At 49.9% G+C, this 17,521-nt stretch overlaps 1 protein-coding gene across 3 annotated transcripts in view; it reads right to left on the reverse strand.

The window, feature by feature from the left end:
* The window catches only part of SLCO2B1 (solute carrier organic anion transporter family member 2B1), a 48,093-nt gene that overhangs the window by 17,107 nt on the left and 13,465 nt on the right, over positions 1–17,521 (reverse strand). The window contains exons 2-7 of one of the 3 annotated variants that reach the window (XM_084773993.1): positions 15,476–15,615; positions 14,130–14,267; positions 12,273–12,435; positions 9,057–9,287; positions 8,619–8,717; positions 5,629–5,819 (exon numbers count right to left, since the gene is read on the reverse strand). In XM_084773993.1, the coding sequence (XP_084630119.1) occupies positions 5,629–5,819; positions 8,619–8,717; positions 9,057–9,287; positions 12,273–12,435; positions 14,130–14,267; positions 15,476–15,615 (962 nt within the window). Of the gene's footprint in view, positions 1–5,628; positions 5,820–8,618; positions 8,718–9,056; positions 9,291–12,272; positions 12,436–14,129; positions 14,268–15,338; positions 15,381–15,475; positions 15,616–17,521 lie in introns of those variants that run through there. The other 2 variants (XM_084773992.1, XM_084773994.1) reach the window with 2 other exon arrangements.

Below are 17,521 nucleotides of genomic sequence, written 5' to 3' on the forward strand. Positions count from 1 at the left end.
AGCTACTAGAGACTTTAGCCTCTCTGTCTCTGTCTGTCTGTCTGTCTGTCTGTCTGTCTGTCTGCCTGTCTCTCTCTCTCTCTCTCTCTCTCTCTCTCTCTCTCTCTCTCTCTCTCTCTCTCACACACACACACACACACACACACACCCCACTCGCTTGATAACCTCTTTTGGACATGCTGTCATAGACAAAGGTACTTTTTCTTTCTTAGCCAGGGTAAGGGCCTGGACAGCTGAGGAAAAGATGCCAGGAGTACAAGAAGAAGATGGTATAGACTGTCAACTTCCCCACATTTCTCACCAGGGAGGGGCAGCCTCACCCTTGGGGAGCAAGGAGAATCTTGTGAGCTTCGTGCCATGGTCACAGTGTTACCTCCCCCTTGCATCTACATCCCTGTGAGGTTCACTGCACTGTCACATCTCCCTGTCATTTCACTCTAGGCACTGTCTGTCCGCACTCAGTTGGTGGAGGACAACACGGTGGGAAATGTCACCGAGGAGACGTGGTAGAGCAGGACATCAAAGTCAGGTTCTCTGGTACCCCTGGCACATGCTGTGAAAAAGGACATGGCGTTTGGAGACAGAAGAGAGAGACAGACCTGCCTGGGTGGTGAGGGGGAGGTGTTAGAACAGGTGTTCACAGAAGAGGATGGCTGGGAAGGAGAGGTGATGGAGCAGGGTACAGCATGACCTGAGGCATGGAGGTGGACAGAGCCTGCGTCAGAACAGACTGGGTACCATTGCAACCTGAATAAAGCCAGTAGCACCAGGAAAAGTGGTGGGCTGTGTGGCCAGACTGTGGTGGGCTGTGGCCAGATGAAGGGATGGGGATTTTACTCTAGAGGTATCAAGAGCTCCCACTGCCCCAATTTCTTTCTACCTTTCCACCCTCATCTGTTTTGAGGACTGCTGACTAATAGCGGGTTCCTCAGACAGGAAGCACTGTGCTGTCCAAAGCAGGGGTTGGGGGTGACCCATCTGGCCTGCGGTTTGCCCAGGTCAGCAAGCCTGCTAGAACTTCCTCTCTTATGGCTTGGTGCTGACGGCTGCAAGTCCACAGGACACACATGCTGTGAAATAGGACTTGATGTGGGCCTCTAGCCATCCTGAAGCTATCTTTGGGGACAGCTGAGGTCCTATAAGGCTTCATCCGGGGGCTAGGTCCCAGTGCTGTGGAGCCAGGGATGGGCTGACAGCTCATAATGAACTCCTTGTCACTCTCGGTGCCCACCTGTGTCATCATAGAGAGTAGTCACATGCACAGCTATCTGCGAGCTGGTGGCCATCTGAGGGGGTGGGGCAGAGAATTGGAGCAGAGGGCCAAGGCATCTTGGACTTCAGCTTCTTCTAGTGGGGGTCCTGCAGCAGACCAGCAGAGGCATTGAGTCAAATAAGTGGCTCACTTGTCCTCCTCCAGCTGATCTGTCCACTCAGGTGTTGACAAGCCTCTCTCTCACTCCATGGACCCTTTGCTCCTATTTAATGTTTCTGCCATTCTTTCATCTTCATTCATTGATCAGTTCAGAAAGTGCACCGGAATGGCTTTTTCCTGGGACTGAACCTCGGTGGCATTTATCAGCCGTGTGACCACGCTAATCTCTCTCTGCGGCTCAAGTCTTTGAAGGGTAAACAGAACATTGGAGCTGTGTCTGCAGCACAGACGGGCACTAGGGATTAAGTGAGATAGTGCACACACAGGGCCCGGCAGAGTGATGTGAAGAACATAATACACGCTAACCTAATTCCTATCATTTTACTTATCACCAGACCTGGCTTCCGTGGGAGCCTCCTCAAACTCTCTCCAGGATACAATGGAAGGGAGATTATTGAAATGCAAATAAAAAACACAGTGGTTCATTGCCTCACTCCAGTCAGAGCAGCAGGTAAAAAGAGGACAAAAGGTGAGGGCTGGTGAGGCGCTGTAGGTGAGGGAACCTTGCAAACCACTGGTGGGAATGTGGATTTGTGGAGCCATCAAGCCAAAAAGTATGGAGGTGCCTCACAAAGACTAAAGCTGGGGGCGCAGCTCAGCCAGTACTGTGCTTGCAGAGCGCTCATGAAGTCCTGGGTTCAAGCCCCACCCCTGCATAAGATGGATGACTGTGTTCCCACCACACAGCTGGGGGCAGGGTAGGAGACTCAGGAGTTCACGGTCCTCTTTGGCTATATAATGAGCCTGGAATACAGAGTCTTGTCTCAAAAAGAAAAAGCTCAAGGTAAAAATGGGGGTTGGGGGATCTAGTCAAGTGGTACAGGGCTTGCCTAGCATGCAGACAGTCCTAGCTCTAATTCCTAGACTCTCAAAGGTCAGTAGGCAGATGGATCAGCGATGTCTAGTGTTAGAGAAAGCTGCGTGCCCATGTTCACTGCAGCACTACTCACAATTATCTAGATGCACAGTCAACCTGAGTGTCTCACAACAGTCACTAGCAGATGAATGGATGAAGACCATGTGAGCACTATTTTTCCTTACTGTTTTCCTCTTATTTCATGTGCATTGGTCTTTTGCCTTCATGTACATCTGTGTGAGGGTGTTGGATCCTCTGGAACTGGAGTTACTGGCAGTTGTGAGCTGCCATGTGGGTGCTGGGAATTGAACCTGGGTCCTCTGGAAAAGCAGTCAGTGCTCTTAACCGCTGAGCCAGTGAGTGAGTGCTATTCTTAAGAAGGAACAAAATTCTTTCACTTGTCGGGACTGTGGATGAATACGGAGTGTTGCGTGTAAGATGCCAGATGCAGACAGCTATTTGTAGGTGGAGTCTCAGGAATTGGAACTCAGGAGACTAAGGGTGCAGCGGTTCCCAGGGGCTGGCAGGAGACTAGGGAGCTGCTGCAGGGAGCATACAGACTGCAGATACACAGGAGGCACAAGTTCAAGAGGACTGCTGTACAGCGTGATGACAACAGCGACCCAGCCATGGTACTGGAAACATGGGAGATGTCAGCACCAGGCAACTATGTGCAGTAATACGTTTGCTGGACTGTTTGATGTGACCATCACTTCCTGGACATATAGGTCCCAGGCCCTAAGTCTGCTTGAGAAGATGCTTGAAAATGTTTCCCAAACAGACTGGCTTTGACCTGCAGGAGAGACACACGGAGGATGAAGCAGCCAATCTCACCCAGTGCATCCCCTTCCCTAGGCTCTTCATTAGTGACTCTAGTGGGCCAGGCCAGTCAACCTTACTGCAAGAAGCATGGCTGGCCCTGGAGGCCTCAAGAAGGCGGAGGCGGAGGCAGAGGCGGAGGCGGAGGCAGAGGATTGATTCCTCCCACATCAATATTTACTGCCTAAGAGCTGCTGGAAACCAGATCACCATGTTCTCAGCCTTCAATCTTTTCTTAAGAACCACTCAGCTCCTCCCCTCCCAGAACCCCACAAGCTGACAAGGCAGATGCAGACAGCCAGACAGGCACACAATCAAGACCAGTGTCGCAAGGCTCCCACGGCACATAGCTCTCAAAAGCTGGCTCCGGGAACCGCAGCAGCCAGGACTGCACATTCTCAGAACCTAAGGCAGTGGGGTAGTGCTCCCGGAATCTGACCTCGGCATCTTATATGTAACACACACACACACACACACACACACACACACACACACACATACACGACAGCAAGCATGGGGGAGTGACTTGCTGCAGAGGTTCGGGGCTGACCCGTTAGCCAGTCCAGCAGACAGCCACCACGCCTAGTGTTCTCTGTTCAAATATAGAGCCCGACTCGGAGTACCTGTCATCAGCCTTATAGCTTCTTGTCCTCCTAAGTGACACTCTTCCTTCCAAGGACTCCCCTCCACATTCCGGGAATTTGAATCTTGGCCCAAGCTAGGCAGAACTGAGATTCTAAACCCTCTCCACCCTCCGAGCGAGCACAGGCACTGTCAGTCCAATCATCTGCTGTCTCCAGGAACTGCCACTGCAGAATAAGCACTTGAGGGCAAGTTCTGTCCCAGGGCAACAGAGCCTGTACCTCTCCTGTTCCCTGCCCACTGGTGCTTGCCTGCCTGCTCCCAGCATGGCTGTTGTGGCCTCAGTGGCCTCTCTCTCTACACCTCTTTCTGGTCACCAGTCCTTGCTTCCTGTCCCTCCAAGGATACCCTCAGGTCTCTCTCTCTCTCTCTCTCTCTCTCTCTCTCTCTCTCTCTCTCTCTCTCTCTCTTTAGTTATTTATTATGTATACAGTGCTCTGCCTGCATGTACACCTGCAGGTCAGAAGAGGGCATCAGATTACATTATAGATGGTTGTGAGCCACCATGTGGCTGCTGGGAATTGAACTCAGAATCTCTGGAAGAGCAGTCAGTGCCCTTAACTGCTGAGCCATCTCTCCAGCTCCCATCCCTCAGGGCTTGAAGCTAGCAAAGGTTTTGTGATTCTGGCCCCTGCTGATTGTCCCAACCTGAGCTGTCTTTGGCCCTGGGGTGAGGTGGTTGATAAGATTCAATAGGGCTTATGGGCCTAGGGCTTAGACAGACTCAAACTCACATCCTAAAAATTGACCCTCAATTAAAAAAAAATGATGGGAAAAAAAATGGCCTTTTCAGGTCTACTGCCTAGGTCAAACTTTCTTGTTCTAAGAAGGAGGTCCTCTCCCACACAGCAGCAAACACTCCTGGAAGCACTGGGCTGCCTCAGGAAGCAGAATTCCTCTCGATGCAGAACATCCAACAGGATTTTTATAAATTGTCCTCTTGCAATTAGAATTATATAGCAACCACCTCACACTCTTGGGAAAAGAGAAAACATAACACACGAAGCCTCAGAACGTAGTCAAGTTTCTACATAATAAAAGTATTGATGAGATTGAAATTATGTTGTCAAAACAAACGTTTAAAACTCATTTCCAGGGCCAGATACACATAGCTTTGTGTTGTAGACCCTGCCCTGCATGAGCAAAACCCAAGAGGTTGAGACCCCAGTACTAGAAAAAGAAAAGAAAAGAAAAAAGCTTTTGTTTGTTTTGCTTTTGTCATTTGGAATCAACTTTTTGTCTTTTAGGCGTCATATTTTTTTTTTGTGTGTGAATTTTGTGAATTTCCAGAAGGAAAATTTGGAGTCCTTGGTTTAGAATCATCTATACTGCCCTGTGGTTGGTGGCTCCTGCGGCTCTGAGTTGTTTGACCTTGGGCAAAACCTCCCACGAGCCTTGCCCAGAGTGCTCAGTGCATACTTAGCCCTGTCGCTGCATCTGTCCGGGCCAGGTTCATGTCTGCTGTGGAAGCCTGTGCTGAGGCTGCTTGCTCCCAGCATCCCTCAGCTCTCTTCTCTGTACTTGCTGGTGTCCTTATATGTCCAGCTCGGAACCCTGCTTTCTCAGGAACTCTTACAAGTTCTACAACCTCCACTTCTTAGGATCTTCCAGCATGGTAAGAATTTCCAAAATCTTTAAGTGACCCCAGCAAGTCTGTGTTCTCACCCCAGGACTCCCTGGCATGCTCAATGAACTCAGGCAAATCACTTCCTTCTCCCTCTGGCCCCACATCTCCTGGATCATGGACGGGGCCCATGATGGTCACTGTGCGGGTCTGTTGGGAGGGGCAATGGCTCCTGCTCAGGAAGGATGAGCCTCCTAGGAAGCATTACCGTGGGATCTGGAGCCCGAGCCGGGCCGGTACATGAAGAGCGATTACCTTTCTGACAATCAAGGCCGAACCTGCCAAGACCTTCCGCCTGAAGTGAAGCTCGTGTCTCTCCCTGGGCATCTTCCTGGGGAAGAAGAAGTAGGGGCTGGCAGCCAGTACCACCAGTCCGGCAGAGATGAGGAAGCCCAGCCACCAGGCGCCCACCCATCGGGGGTCTTTTGAGGTCAAGTTGATACCTCCTGGAAGAGAAAACGATGATGATGTTAGTGTCACAGTTGGCTGCCATGTCAACTCCTGCGAACCGTCAACCCCTAGGCTGGTGGAATACTGGGGGGATCCCTGGAATCAGGTGATAACTTATGATCTTGGGCCAGCTACTTAAGCTCTGTGTCTCAGATTCTCCCACTGTGACATACAGATAGTAATAGCATTGGGAGTTGAAATTTTGTACAGAATATATATATATATGTATATATATATATATATATATCTCATATATAATGTATGTATATATACATATAATATCTATACAAATATATACACATATATGTATACATACACACATATATCTAAAACAAGTAAATTTAATTAAAAATTTAAAATCCAAGCTGAGCACTTGGAAAGCAGAGGCAGTAGGATTAAAACTTCAACATCGCTCTTGGCTAAGCACTGACTTTGAAGCTAGTCTGGGCTACATGAGACCCTGACTCCAAACAAACAAACAAACAAACAAACAAAATCTATCAAAGACAGACCCCAAAAGCACCTTAATGTTCACAGGTTTTATAGTTACGTGTTCCTCCTCTGCTGTTTCTACGCCTATCGCAATTTCCACTATTAGACGGAGTGTTATTACTGAATCAAATGAAGGCGGGGTTGCTGCTGTCCTCAGACCATGTTTAAAATAAGTGAGACTGTGGGCTGGAGAGATGGCTCAGTGGTTAAGAGCACCGTCTACTCTTCCAGAGGTCCTGAGTTCAATTCCCAGCAACCACATGGTGGCTCATAACCAACTATTGTGAGATCTGGTTCCCTCTTCTGGTGTGCAGGTGTACGTGCAGGCAGAGCACTGTATATGTAATAAATAAATAAATAAATCTTTTAAAAAAAAGTGGGACTGTTTAACAGAAGACCTGCTTCAAGAGACCACAGAGTTGTCAGGGGCGTAGGGGTGTGGGGCTATCAAACGTGTTCCTTTCACAAGCCCTGTCCCATAGTTTTGGTCCCTCACCTGTCTTAATTAGAACACAGTGCACAACTGCCCGTTAAACTTCTAAAGTGAAGGCTAAAGTGGGGACACCTTTCCTTAGTCTCCTCGCGTTGGGTAGCTATTTCCTCTGAACTGAGGGAACTCAGGAGGCAGTGAAACTTACAAGAGCCGCAGAGCCCTTCTCTAAGGTTATAAAAACAGCAAGCAATTTCTGGGTAGGAGGAAGCCTCTGTGGTGGGACTATCTGCAAGTTGTGCAGGGAGCTCCAGGGATGCAGCGTGCTGTCACCTGCACTGTGCCGGGGGCCTCTCAGTGATGCCCTTGAGTCCCCCACGCTTCTGCAAGTGGCCCCAGTAAAGTCACCAAGTTCGCCTAAGGAGGAATTGTTTCTTTGGTCTGTCATCATTGCCCTATCTGGGGCGAAAAGACGTTTGCTCACTTCTCCCCGGGAGAAGTCACACAACACCTCAGCATCACAGGTACTTTATAAAAATACGAGTTCCCAAAGGTTAACACCAGCCAGCAACTCACACAGCCTGTTCTTCAGGTGCTGGCTCCTGAGCCTCTCTGGGCAGATGCTAGGGAGCACAGCTGGCACTTAGCAGATCCTGGGATGGGTGTGGCTTCTCTGCTGATGGCACTCAATGCCTTCCTTATTTCTTGCCTGCCTTGATCCCAAGCTGGAGAAAGCCTGGCTCCTTTCCTACACATGCTAGTCTGTGCCTGCAGCAGGCAGGAACCACCCAGCCTTCAAATCCTCCATGAAGAAAGACAGACCTGGGAGGTGGCTGGGAGGCACCATCTACCCTATGTGCCAAGATGCTATCAACGGTGACAGAAAGCACATACTTCCTCCCAAATGGAGGTGGCTGGGAAAACCTAGGCCACCTCAACTCTCAGAGCCTTTCTCTCAGGGACAGAGTTGTCATTGGTGATGGCTGTGCAGAACTGTCCAGGCCTGTTCTGGCTTAGGTAACCCACGGGAAAAAGCTAGAGGATAGCCCACACATGTGTTGTCTTTGGCTTCTAAGACCTGCTAGAAAATCCCCAAGTGAGGGACAGGACTTCTGAGCAGTAGGCGGCAGAAGGCACACCTGGCACTCATAGGCTGGTGTGACAAGCCGGCAGCTAAGAAGTCACAGTAACCCGCTCTAACAGAACACCCCCCACACCCCCATTTCCTGTGCATGCAGGAATCCAGTGCTATCAGGCCCCTACACAGCTCCCTCACCAACCTCAGACCAAGCTTTAGCCAGACTCCGTGGCCCACTCTGACCTCTAGCCGATTTTGAGAGTACAGTTTCCCTAATGACATCTCCAGAAGTTTCTTAGACCCTGAGTTAGTGCCTTGGCTAAAAGGATCTTTCAAGTCCCCAAGGCCATGTCTCAGTTGGAAGAGGCCCAAGGGAACACGCCAGTCAGTGAGCCCAGCTCTTAAGTTCTCAGCCCTGGTCTTAGGAAGCTTTCCCCTCTGAAGACAGTCCTCCCTATGGGCTGAGAATATATTTTTATTATCTGTCAATAGTATGTCTTTGCCTGGGGCAAGGAGGGTATACAACAAAGGAGGATGGCGAGAGAGGGCACAGCTCCTCAAAAGATGGCACTTTAAAGTTAATCTCTGATACTCCACTAGATTCTGGTGACAGTCACACGAGATAGGAGGATAGAGATTATCTCAAGCACGAGGAAACTGAGTCAAAGCTTATCCATAGTCAGTGCTGCCGCTGGGGCTCCCATATGGGTTCCTAGTTTTTTTGCCTTCTGTAAGACCAGTGATGAGTTACAGAGTGTGTGTGTCCCCGAGGATGAACAAACACTCCAGGCTCACCTTCTGGCATCCGGTCAATGTCTACATAAAGGCGTAGCATGAGGCTGCCCAGCCCATAGGCCACGCCAGGTCCCATCGTGGTCACTGCAAACAGGATTCCTGCAATACAAAGCCATGGTGAGAATATTGTGGCACCACCTCGCCTCAGCATCTCTCTGCCTATCCTCAGTAGGTCCCTGCGTTCCTTAGTGGGTCCCCACCCATCCCTAGTGGGTCCGTGTGTACTCTCAGCAGGTCTGTGACCACCCTCAGTGGGTGTCTTTGCCTCTCTGCCTACCCAGTCTTCCACAGCAAGAACGGCCGTGTCTCCTGGTCAGGGCTGGGGAGCGCTTTAAGGATTCTCCAGGTTTTTCTTGGCCCATCCTCCCACTGGACCTTTCTTCCTCCTGCCTGGGCCTGGCCCCACGCCAGAGCTTTAAGGGGAGAGACCATCCTTACCAAGGTAGAGAGGTGAGTTGCTATGATGGGCAAAGTCATCAATGTAGGAGATACCAAAGGGCTGTATAGGCACACTACCAATGCCAAGCAGCGTCTGTGCTGTGAACATGATGGCCACCATGGTCAGATGCTTGGTTTCTGTGTGGCTGGAACAGCTGTCATTGGAGAAGGCGGAGGCTGAGACTACAGTCGTGGGCAGGCACAGGGACGAGTCAAAGTTCTGTGACCTATCTTCTGAGAGAGGACCGTAAGAAATATGACCACAGTGAAGACAAACAATACTCACCAACTGTAAGGAACTGTTCTGAGTGCTTGGGTATAAGTCACTTGATCTCCTTAAAACCTAAGGAGGTTCGCTGACCAGACACTTGCCAACTAGTTGGGCCCTGTGGCTTGGCTTCACCTTGGTTTCTGCTCTTAACTTGTTGCAGGTCACCTTTCTGAGCAAAGGCACTCAGAAGGGTCATGACAGTGGCACCTCTTGGACGGAGGGGCAGGAGTGAACAACAACAACAACAACAACAACAAAGTAGAATTTGAACTGGGTGGAGAATGACAAATAAGTTATTTTTTTTTCCAGAAAGGAAGAGAGGAAAGGATATTCTTGGGGGAGTTCACAGTAGGACACACCCAGAGCCTCAAAAGAGCCCAGTGTTGGTGAAATGAGGTGTTCCAAATACCGAGTCACAGGAGGGTCAGGTCAGGGCTACAGGCAGGGCTGGGAGAAGCAGGAAGGCCCCAGACCAGGAGGGGTCCAATGTCCTTGGCATTCATTTTGGGAAAGGAGCTGTGTCAGTTCAGGAACCAGAGTGCAGGAAAGGACTTTTTCTTAATTTAGTACCAGACATTTATTCCTTGACCAATATTTGGTGAGCAAACTTCTATTATTATCCCCAACTTGGTGAAGTGGCCTTCTCAGTGCAGCTTTCTTTTTGTGACAGCAGGGACTCAGAGGTGTCAAGCTAACTCAGACCCAGAGAGTCATACCCAGGGACTGGAAAGAACCAAGCAACCAAAGTTATCCGTAGCTGTCATCAGTAGCTGTCCCTCTGTGTGACCCTTGCTTCTCTGGTCCTCACCTCTCAAATGAGTCTCTCAGAACTGATGTTCTCTAGACACTAGAAAGAAGCTCAAATGCAGAATAGTTCTGGGTGGGGTCTAGGTATAGTCCTAGCTATGGGCCTGAGCTCGAATCTCCCTCTTTGGCCCCGGGGCCCTGAGGCAATAGTGATGACCTCTGCCCCTTGAGGGCATTAATGGGGTGGTGAGCAGTGTCCCTGTCCAGTTCCAAGAAGACATTAAATACAATAGTCACCCTAGAGGTCACAGTTGCTTTTACCATCCCTGGGTCTCCAGGGTCTTGCATGATGGCCTGTCCCGTCACGCAGCTGCATGATAATCGAAGAAAGGGCAAACTGAGGGAAGAGCTAGCTGTGCATGTCAGAACAGGGAGACGGTTTGGAGCTTAGAGTCATGGCAAGCTTTGAGCTGATCTTGTGAACACTGAGGCTCAGAGCGGAGAAAGCCAGCAGGGAGGGCAAAGTGTGGCCTGGCACAGAGAAATCTCTGTTAAAGTGGAAGTTCTGGGCAAAGAAACAGGAAGTATTATGTTCAGCATCTTAAGATGCCCGGTTGACAACTGTCCTCTCGGCTCTAGATACTCACTCAGCATTTTTCAAAAAAGAAAAGAAAAGAAACAAGAGTTCATCATGCAGCTCGAGCAGTGGGGTACTCACCATGTACTCTAGGGTGACCTCAAACTTGTGACAATGCACCTGCCCCTGTCTTCTGAGTGCTAGGACAATAGCTGTGAGTCACCAAGCTTGGTTCTCTGCATGTCTTCACTTTGGGGGACCCTCTTCATGCCCCGCCCAACTGCTGCAATGCTCACACCCTCTCCTCCCATGCCACACCCTCTAGAGCTTGTTTGTGCCTTCCAGCTATCAGTGTTCTTCCCCTACCCGTGGACCCAACGGCTTCCTCTCCCTATTTCCATAGCAGTCAAGTGCTGTGTAGAATTGCCATACTCACTCCACCCCATACTTTCCAGGATATGTCTGCTTCATGGTCCTACCTCCAGGCCTTAGCATTAACAGAGACGAGATTGGCATGCTAAAGTTTTCTGTCTATTTGTCTCATCTCCATGGCTGGGAGCCTCCTGGAGAGAAGACCGAGTTCCCCAAGGGGCTGGGTGTAGAGTAGGCAGTGTTATAGATTTGTTTCATAAACCACTGGATGGATGAATTAGTGGATGGATGGATAGGTGGGTGGGCGGGTGGACGGATAGGTGGGTGGATGGGCGGGTAGATGGATGGATGGATGGGTGGGTGGATGAATGGATAGGTGGGTGGGTGGATGGATGGGTGGGTGGGTGGATGGATGGATGGATGGATGGGTGGGTGGGTGCCTGTGAGATGAGAAGACAGTAAATACTCAGGCCACTTGCTCTAAGGGACATTTTTTTTAAAAACTGAGCTCTCAACAAACTCCTGTTATTGAGAGCTATAGAGATGGCTCAGCAGATAAGATCACTGTCTATTCTTCCAAAGGTCCTGAGTTCAATTCCCAGCAACCACACGGTGGCTCACAACCCCATCTATACTGGAATCTGACTCCCTCTTTGGCATGCAGGTGTACATGCAGATAAAGCACTCACACATAAAATAGATTTTAAAAACTTTTAAAAATCCTGTTATTTTTTTCCTTATTCATCTACTCCTTCAAACATTTTTTTCCTTCTTTGTGAGACAGGGTCTCATGCATCCCAGGCTGGCCCCTGGCTCAATATGTGGCTAAGGATGGCCTAGGACCCTATATATTCCTGCTTCTGCCTCCCAAGTGTCTATGTGTTCCCCGAGCCTGCTCCTCTGTCTTGAATGCTTGTAAAAATTAAATGTGCAAACACAAACTATGTGCGGCACCCAGGAAATATGCTGGGTTTTTTTTTTTTTTAATTCTACGGACTTCCCCTAAGGAGCTTCTGTGTGCCAGGCCTAAAGCAGACCTACCTCAAAAACCCAGACACATATATGCAGGTCCTTGCCCAGAGAAGACTAGAAGATTTCACCTCTGCCCTACTGGGATCAGGAAGACTGGGATAAAGTAGGGAGGACTAATGGGTACCCTGGACAGGGATGCCCAGCCTGGATGCGGGCCTGCGGAGGGACTGATGCTCAGGATTGAAGTTCCTTGGTCATCTCTTGCGCAGTCTCTTACCAGGGCTGCTGCGGTCATAGCGGTATGGTTCTGAGATAAAGTGTGGGAGTGCCATGAGCAGGCCTGCCAGGGCCACCAGGATAGCTCCACAGCCAATCATACGGGGCCTGTGTACTCGGCTGCCAAAGTAGCTCACAAACAGGATCAAGGACACATTCCCCACCTGTGAAGGGACAAAATGACAAGTAAAGTGGGGCAGAGTCTGAGACAGAGGGCCTATACCATCCCTTCTGTGGCTAACGTCACCGTTCGCATCTGCAACTTCGGATTGGCTGGTTTGGGTCAGAACCATCTGGATATGTTTTGGGTGGAGATTCTAAGCCATCCCCGTACTCCAGAGACTAAGTGAGGCAAGAGAAGTGTTGGGAATTCAAGGTCAGCCTGGGGGCTGGAGAGATGGCTCAGAGGGTGAGCACACTGACTGCTCTTCCAGAGGGTCCTGAATTCAATTCCCAGCAACCACATGGTGGCTCACAACCACCTACAATGTGGTCTGGTGCCCTCTTCTGGCACACAGGTGTACATGCAGGCCGAGCACTGCATACATAATAAATGAATAAATAAATCTTCAAGGTCAGCCTGGGCTATATGGTGAGACCCTATCTCATCAACAAACACAACAGACTACAATGGCAGGATTTGGGGGTCCTAGGACAGGGGAGGGCCTCGTTGCCTTTTTAAAGGAGAAAAACGAGGATGAAGTTGGGTGGTCAAGTTCACTTTGGAGGAGGGTGAGCAGGGACGGGATTTGGAGCTCCAGGGACCTCAAGAATGAGAGGTACAGGAAGATAAAAAGAACAAGGGTATTACAATCGGGATGCAATGTGAATAAATTATAACAATAATAAAAAAAAATTTTTTTAAAAGAATGAGAGGTACTAATGAAGTCTGAAACCAGGGACTTAAGGGTTGGAATTTCAAGTCTTAGACTCATAATCCTGGAAAGCTAGGGGTGGGGTGGGTGAGCCCCAGGGTCTCAAGGGAGTGTGGGGTCGTATCAACAAGGGTTTGTGAGGTACTGATTGTGGGCTAGAGGGACACTTACCATTTACCAAATGGACTGACTTTCCCTCCCCACGTGTGAGATCCTGCTGGGACCCCTCTGGGGGATGGGATGCTGTGCAGCCATTTTGGGCCAAGCCTTCAGTCTAGAGGAATGTGACTTATCCAGGGAAGGGGATTTCTCAGAAGTCTTATGGGGCTTGGGTGAGAAGAGCCTTCCCTTCCCCGAGACAGACAACATCTGATGAGAGATGGCTGGGGCCCAGGAGAACTGATTTCCACCAAATCCGAATGGTACGGCTCAGCTTCTCCCTGCCCTGGCTGAGGGCCACAAGCAGGGGCCTGTGGATCCAGAGCATCTTAGGGCCAGACCTCCACTGCAGTGTCACCCCTCCCTCCTGTCACTCCAAGGTCAGTCAGAGGGTGTCCTGGAGGTAACTCAAGCCTCTCTCCGGGACAGCAGATGTGACTTTCTGTGATTCCTTCTAGGGACAGCCAATAGCTACAGGACCCAAGACACAAAGGAGACACAGGGGCGGGGGATATTTACCCAGCTCTGGCAAGCTAGACAATATCTCATGTACCCTAGCAAAGGGCTCTTAAGGGCACAATGGTGGGTTCTTTTTTTTCCTACTGGGACAATAGGAGGCAGGAGGAGGCTTTTCTGGGCTTCAACCCTGGGCCAGGGTTGTGATGCTGTGAGAGGAATGCTATGAAAGATGTGGGGAGCAGGCAGTGTTGGGGGTGGCAGGCAGGCATGGGGGAGATGTTTATAGTGTAAGAAAAGAGAATAGTGAGGTGGGAGCATAGGGCTCCCTCAGCACGCACATCTGAGGGGGGATCTAGGGACAGTACCTCGTTGAAGGCAGCTAGTAGCCCTGAGGTCTGGCTGGACAGCCCAAAGCGCTTTTCCACGGTGGAGATGGAGCTCTTGAGGTAACCAGAGATCATGAGCTGCGCCAGCTGCAGTATACTGTGACACAGGACAAAGAACTGCAGGAGAAGTGGGGTGGCGGGTGGGGGTGGGGGGCAGGTGAGCCATCAGAGTCAGGGAGACAGAGATAGAGTTTGGGTCAGAGGGAGAATGAGGCCAAAAGATGAGCAAGGAACAGAGGTAAACAAAGTCAGGGGAGGCAGATATATGAGAGGGGAAAAAAAAAGAGGGAAGGAAATAAAGAGATGAGGAGGAAAAGGAGGGAGGGAGTGAAGGAGGGAGGGAGGGAGGAAGGAGGAAGAGAGGGAAAGAGAAAGAGAGTTAGTTAGCTGGAGTAGCCCACGGAGACTCATTCAGGTTGACAAGCTAAGATAAAACTTAGGGTGCTACCAGAGACACGCTTGACTACAAATAGGAACATCAGAGCCCTTCCAACCCTTTCATCTCCCCAGGGGCTGGGTTGGACTTTCCTCTCTGTGAGCCTAGCCTTTAACGGCTGAGCCATCTCTCCAGCCCAGACTTCCCTCTCTGTTCTACAGCACCACCCCTCTTCTCTAGAAGGTTCTCCAAGATTCTCCCAGCTCCATCTCCACCCCACTCCCACCCGTTCTCACGGGGTTTCTCGGGGGACACTCCCTCTTCTGACTTCCCGAAGCTGTCCCACCCCACCTCACCCCAAACAACCCAGCCTTCCTGGAAAAAGCTGGCAGAAATCCTAGAGAAAGAAAAGCCTGCTTCAAAGAACCGAAATCTAGGAGCATTTAGGCCAGAGCTTCACACGTTTGCTCAATACTTTGGAGCCTCCATTTCTTCATTAGTACAAGGGCAGGGACCCTACCTCCTAGGATTACTGAAGGAATTCAGATCTTGAGGGTTGGGGTGAGCCTAGACTTCAGTCCTTGTCACTAAAGCAATAACAGAAAAGATTGTCACCGTGCACAGGCTCTGACACCTATTGGGTGAGTCTTTAGGGCCCTTGTTGTGCAGTGAGAGGGCCAGAATTCACAGAAGTTTAGGTCTTTGTGGCCTGTCTCCATTTCTCCAAGGGAATGAGAGACAAAAGGGACCATCCCTCCCCCCATCATCTACAGACCAACAGGTATCAGCCTCTGCAAGGAGAAGCTGCTCACTTTATGCTCAGAATCAAGCTAAGAGTTTCCCTGAGCCATCCAGGAACTCACTCTCAAGGCGAGGAAATGAGAAGACAGACACATTGCTCTGTGGGACACTGTTGGGCCCCTTCTGGGCCTCGACTGACAGTGCATACCTTGATGCTACGGAACAGCCCTTTGGGCTGTGCATCCTCACAGGACTCCCGAGGCTCCAGGTTGACTTTGCTTTCACATATGTCCTCTGTGCCCATTGTGGCCTTGGTGTTCCTGTCTGGCATCTGGGGCTGCCCCTCACCTGTGGGCCCAAGTGGGACAACCAACCAGGTGATGAGATGAAATCCCAGATATTAGCCCTTGACCCCAATTGACTTCAGAAGCAAGTTGTTTCTAGAAAAGGTGACCCATGTGGCTGTGAGGGGCTGGCAATCAGCCTTTCTGATTCGGAGACCCCTGGGAGGGACATTCTTGAGGGGCCACAAGTCCCATGTGTTCCTGTTGGAGACCTTTACATATGTATTTTATGTACACTCCTAAAAAGCAGTCCCCTTTTCCGCCATAGCAAGCTCAGGAGCAACCACCCTCAAGTTATGTATGAGCTGTGTAGTCTTTCAGAAGGCTTTAAGCTAGAGATAGAGTCAAGGCTGAACTCAGAGCTAAGGGATAAAGGCATTCCCTTTTTCAGGCAGATACCTCTTGCCCTCATGGGACACCATCATGTATGTAGCCACAGAGCCAAGCGGTCATGTCTGCAAGTCATACATCAAAGCACACAGCTACTCAGAATGTATGTCCTGGATAAACAGACCCAGGAGGCAGAGCTGCTTGGGACCCCTGATCTCACTGCCATGGTGGCTTTCTCACACAGTAACTATCGCAACACACCCATTATTTTCCCCTGGGACCTCCTGCTTCTGGCTTTCTGTGGAAACCACAGAAGTCCAGTCTGCAGAACTCTACAGCATCCTTTCAGCTGGAGACCAGCACTTCCTGGCAACCCCCCTCCACTTCCTGTGGGATGCTTCCTTCATTGTTCCACGTCCCCCTCACCACAGGCTAGTTTCCCTTCATTTCACATGGCCTGCTGGAGGCCCGAGAACACCTCTGATGCCATGGATTCCATCTCTATTCCTGGAAGAAAACTTAAAAAGAGCTACTGAGACCCTGAACCTCCATAGGCGGACATTTTGTGTTCCTTATACATAGTGCCTAGGAGCCTGAAGACTGTTTTTTTTTTAAATTTATTTACTTATGTATTTTATGTACATGGGCACTTTTGTTTGTATATACATCTGCACACCAGAAGACAGCATCAGACAGTTGTGAGCTGCCATGTGGGTGCCGGGAGTTGAACTCAGAACCTCCGGAGGAGCAGTGCATGCTCCAGAACCTTCTATCCCCAAGACTATTTTTAACAATGTGTGTGTAGGTATGTCCATAGAGGCCAGAGACACTGGATTCCCTGGGGCTGGAGCTCCAAACATTTGTGAGCCACCTCATGTGGGGCATAGGAACGGAACTTGTGTCTTCTACAAGCGCAGTACACTCCTGTAACCATTAATCCATCCCTCCAGCCCTGAAAACTAGCAACACAAATCAGGATTCACACTGATTGTCAACTTAATGGGATTTACAATCACCGAGGAGACGCATCTTTGGGCGTGTCTATGAGGGTGGGTTGCAGAGAACTTTAGCTAAGGAAGGGCCACTTAGAATGAGGTGACATAATCCGCTGGGCTGACTGAATACAGTAGGAAAAGCGGGTGGCACACCAGCAGACCAATATTCATTTATTCTCTGTGCCCTCACTGTAGCTGCAGGACAACCTGACATCGCATGCCCCTGCAAGGTGTGTCTTCTCCCTCAGGCTATGAGCCCAAACAAAGCTTCCTTTAAGTTGTTTTATGGTCAGACTCCAGCTAGTAAAATGTCTGATTTGACATATAATTCACAGACCGTAAAACCTTTAAGGCTCACAACCCACGGATTTCAGTACATTCACAAAATTGTACAGCCATCACCACTCTCCGTCCAGCTCCCAAACTTGTCCTTCCCACGGCAGGAAGCTGGGTAGCACTAACAGTCACCTCCCATTCCTGGAAATCCCAATCTACTTCCTGGCCCCTCTGGGTTTCCTATTCTGAACATCTCACATAAATAAAATAATCTAATATATGGTTGGTCATCTGGAACTGATTTTTTTT

The sequence above is a fragment of the Acomys minous genome (genome assembly GCF_964271855.1).
Source record: "Acomys minous genome assembly, chromosome: 2".
Lineage (NCBI taxonomy): Eukaryota > Metazoa > Chordata > Mammalia > Rodentia > Muridae > Acomys > Acomys minous.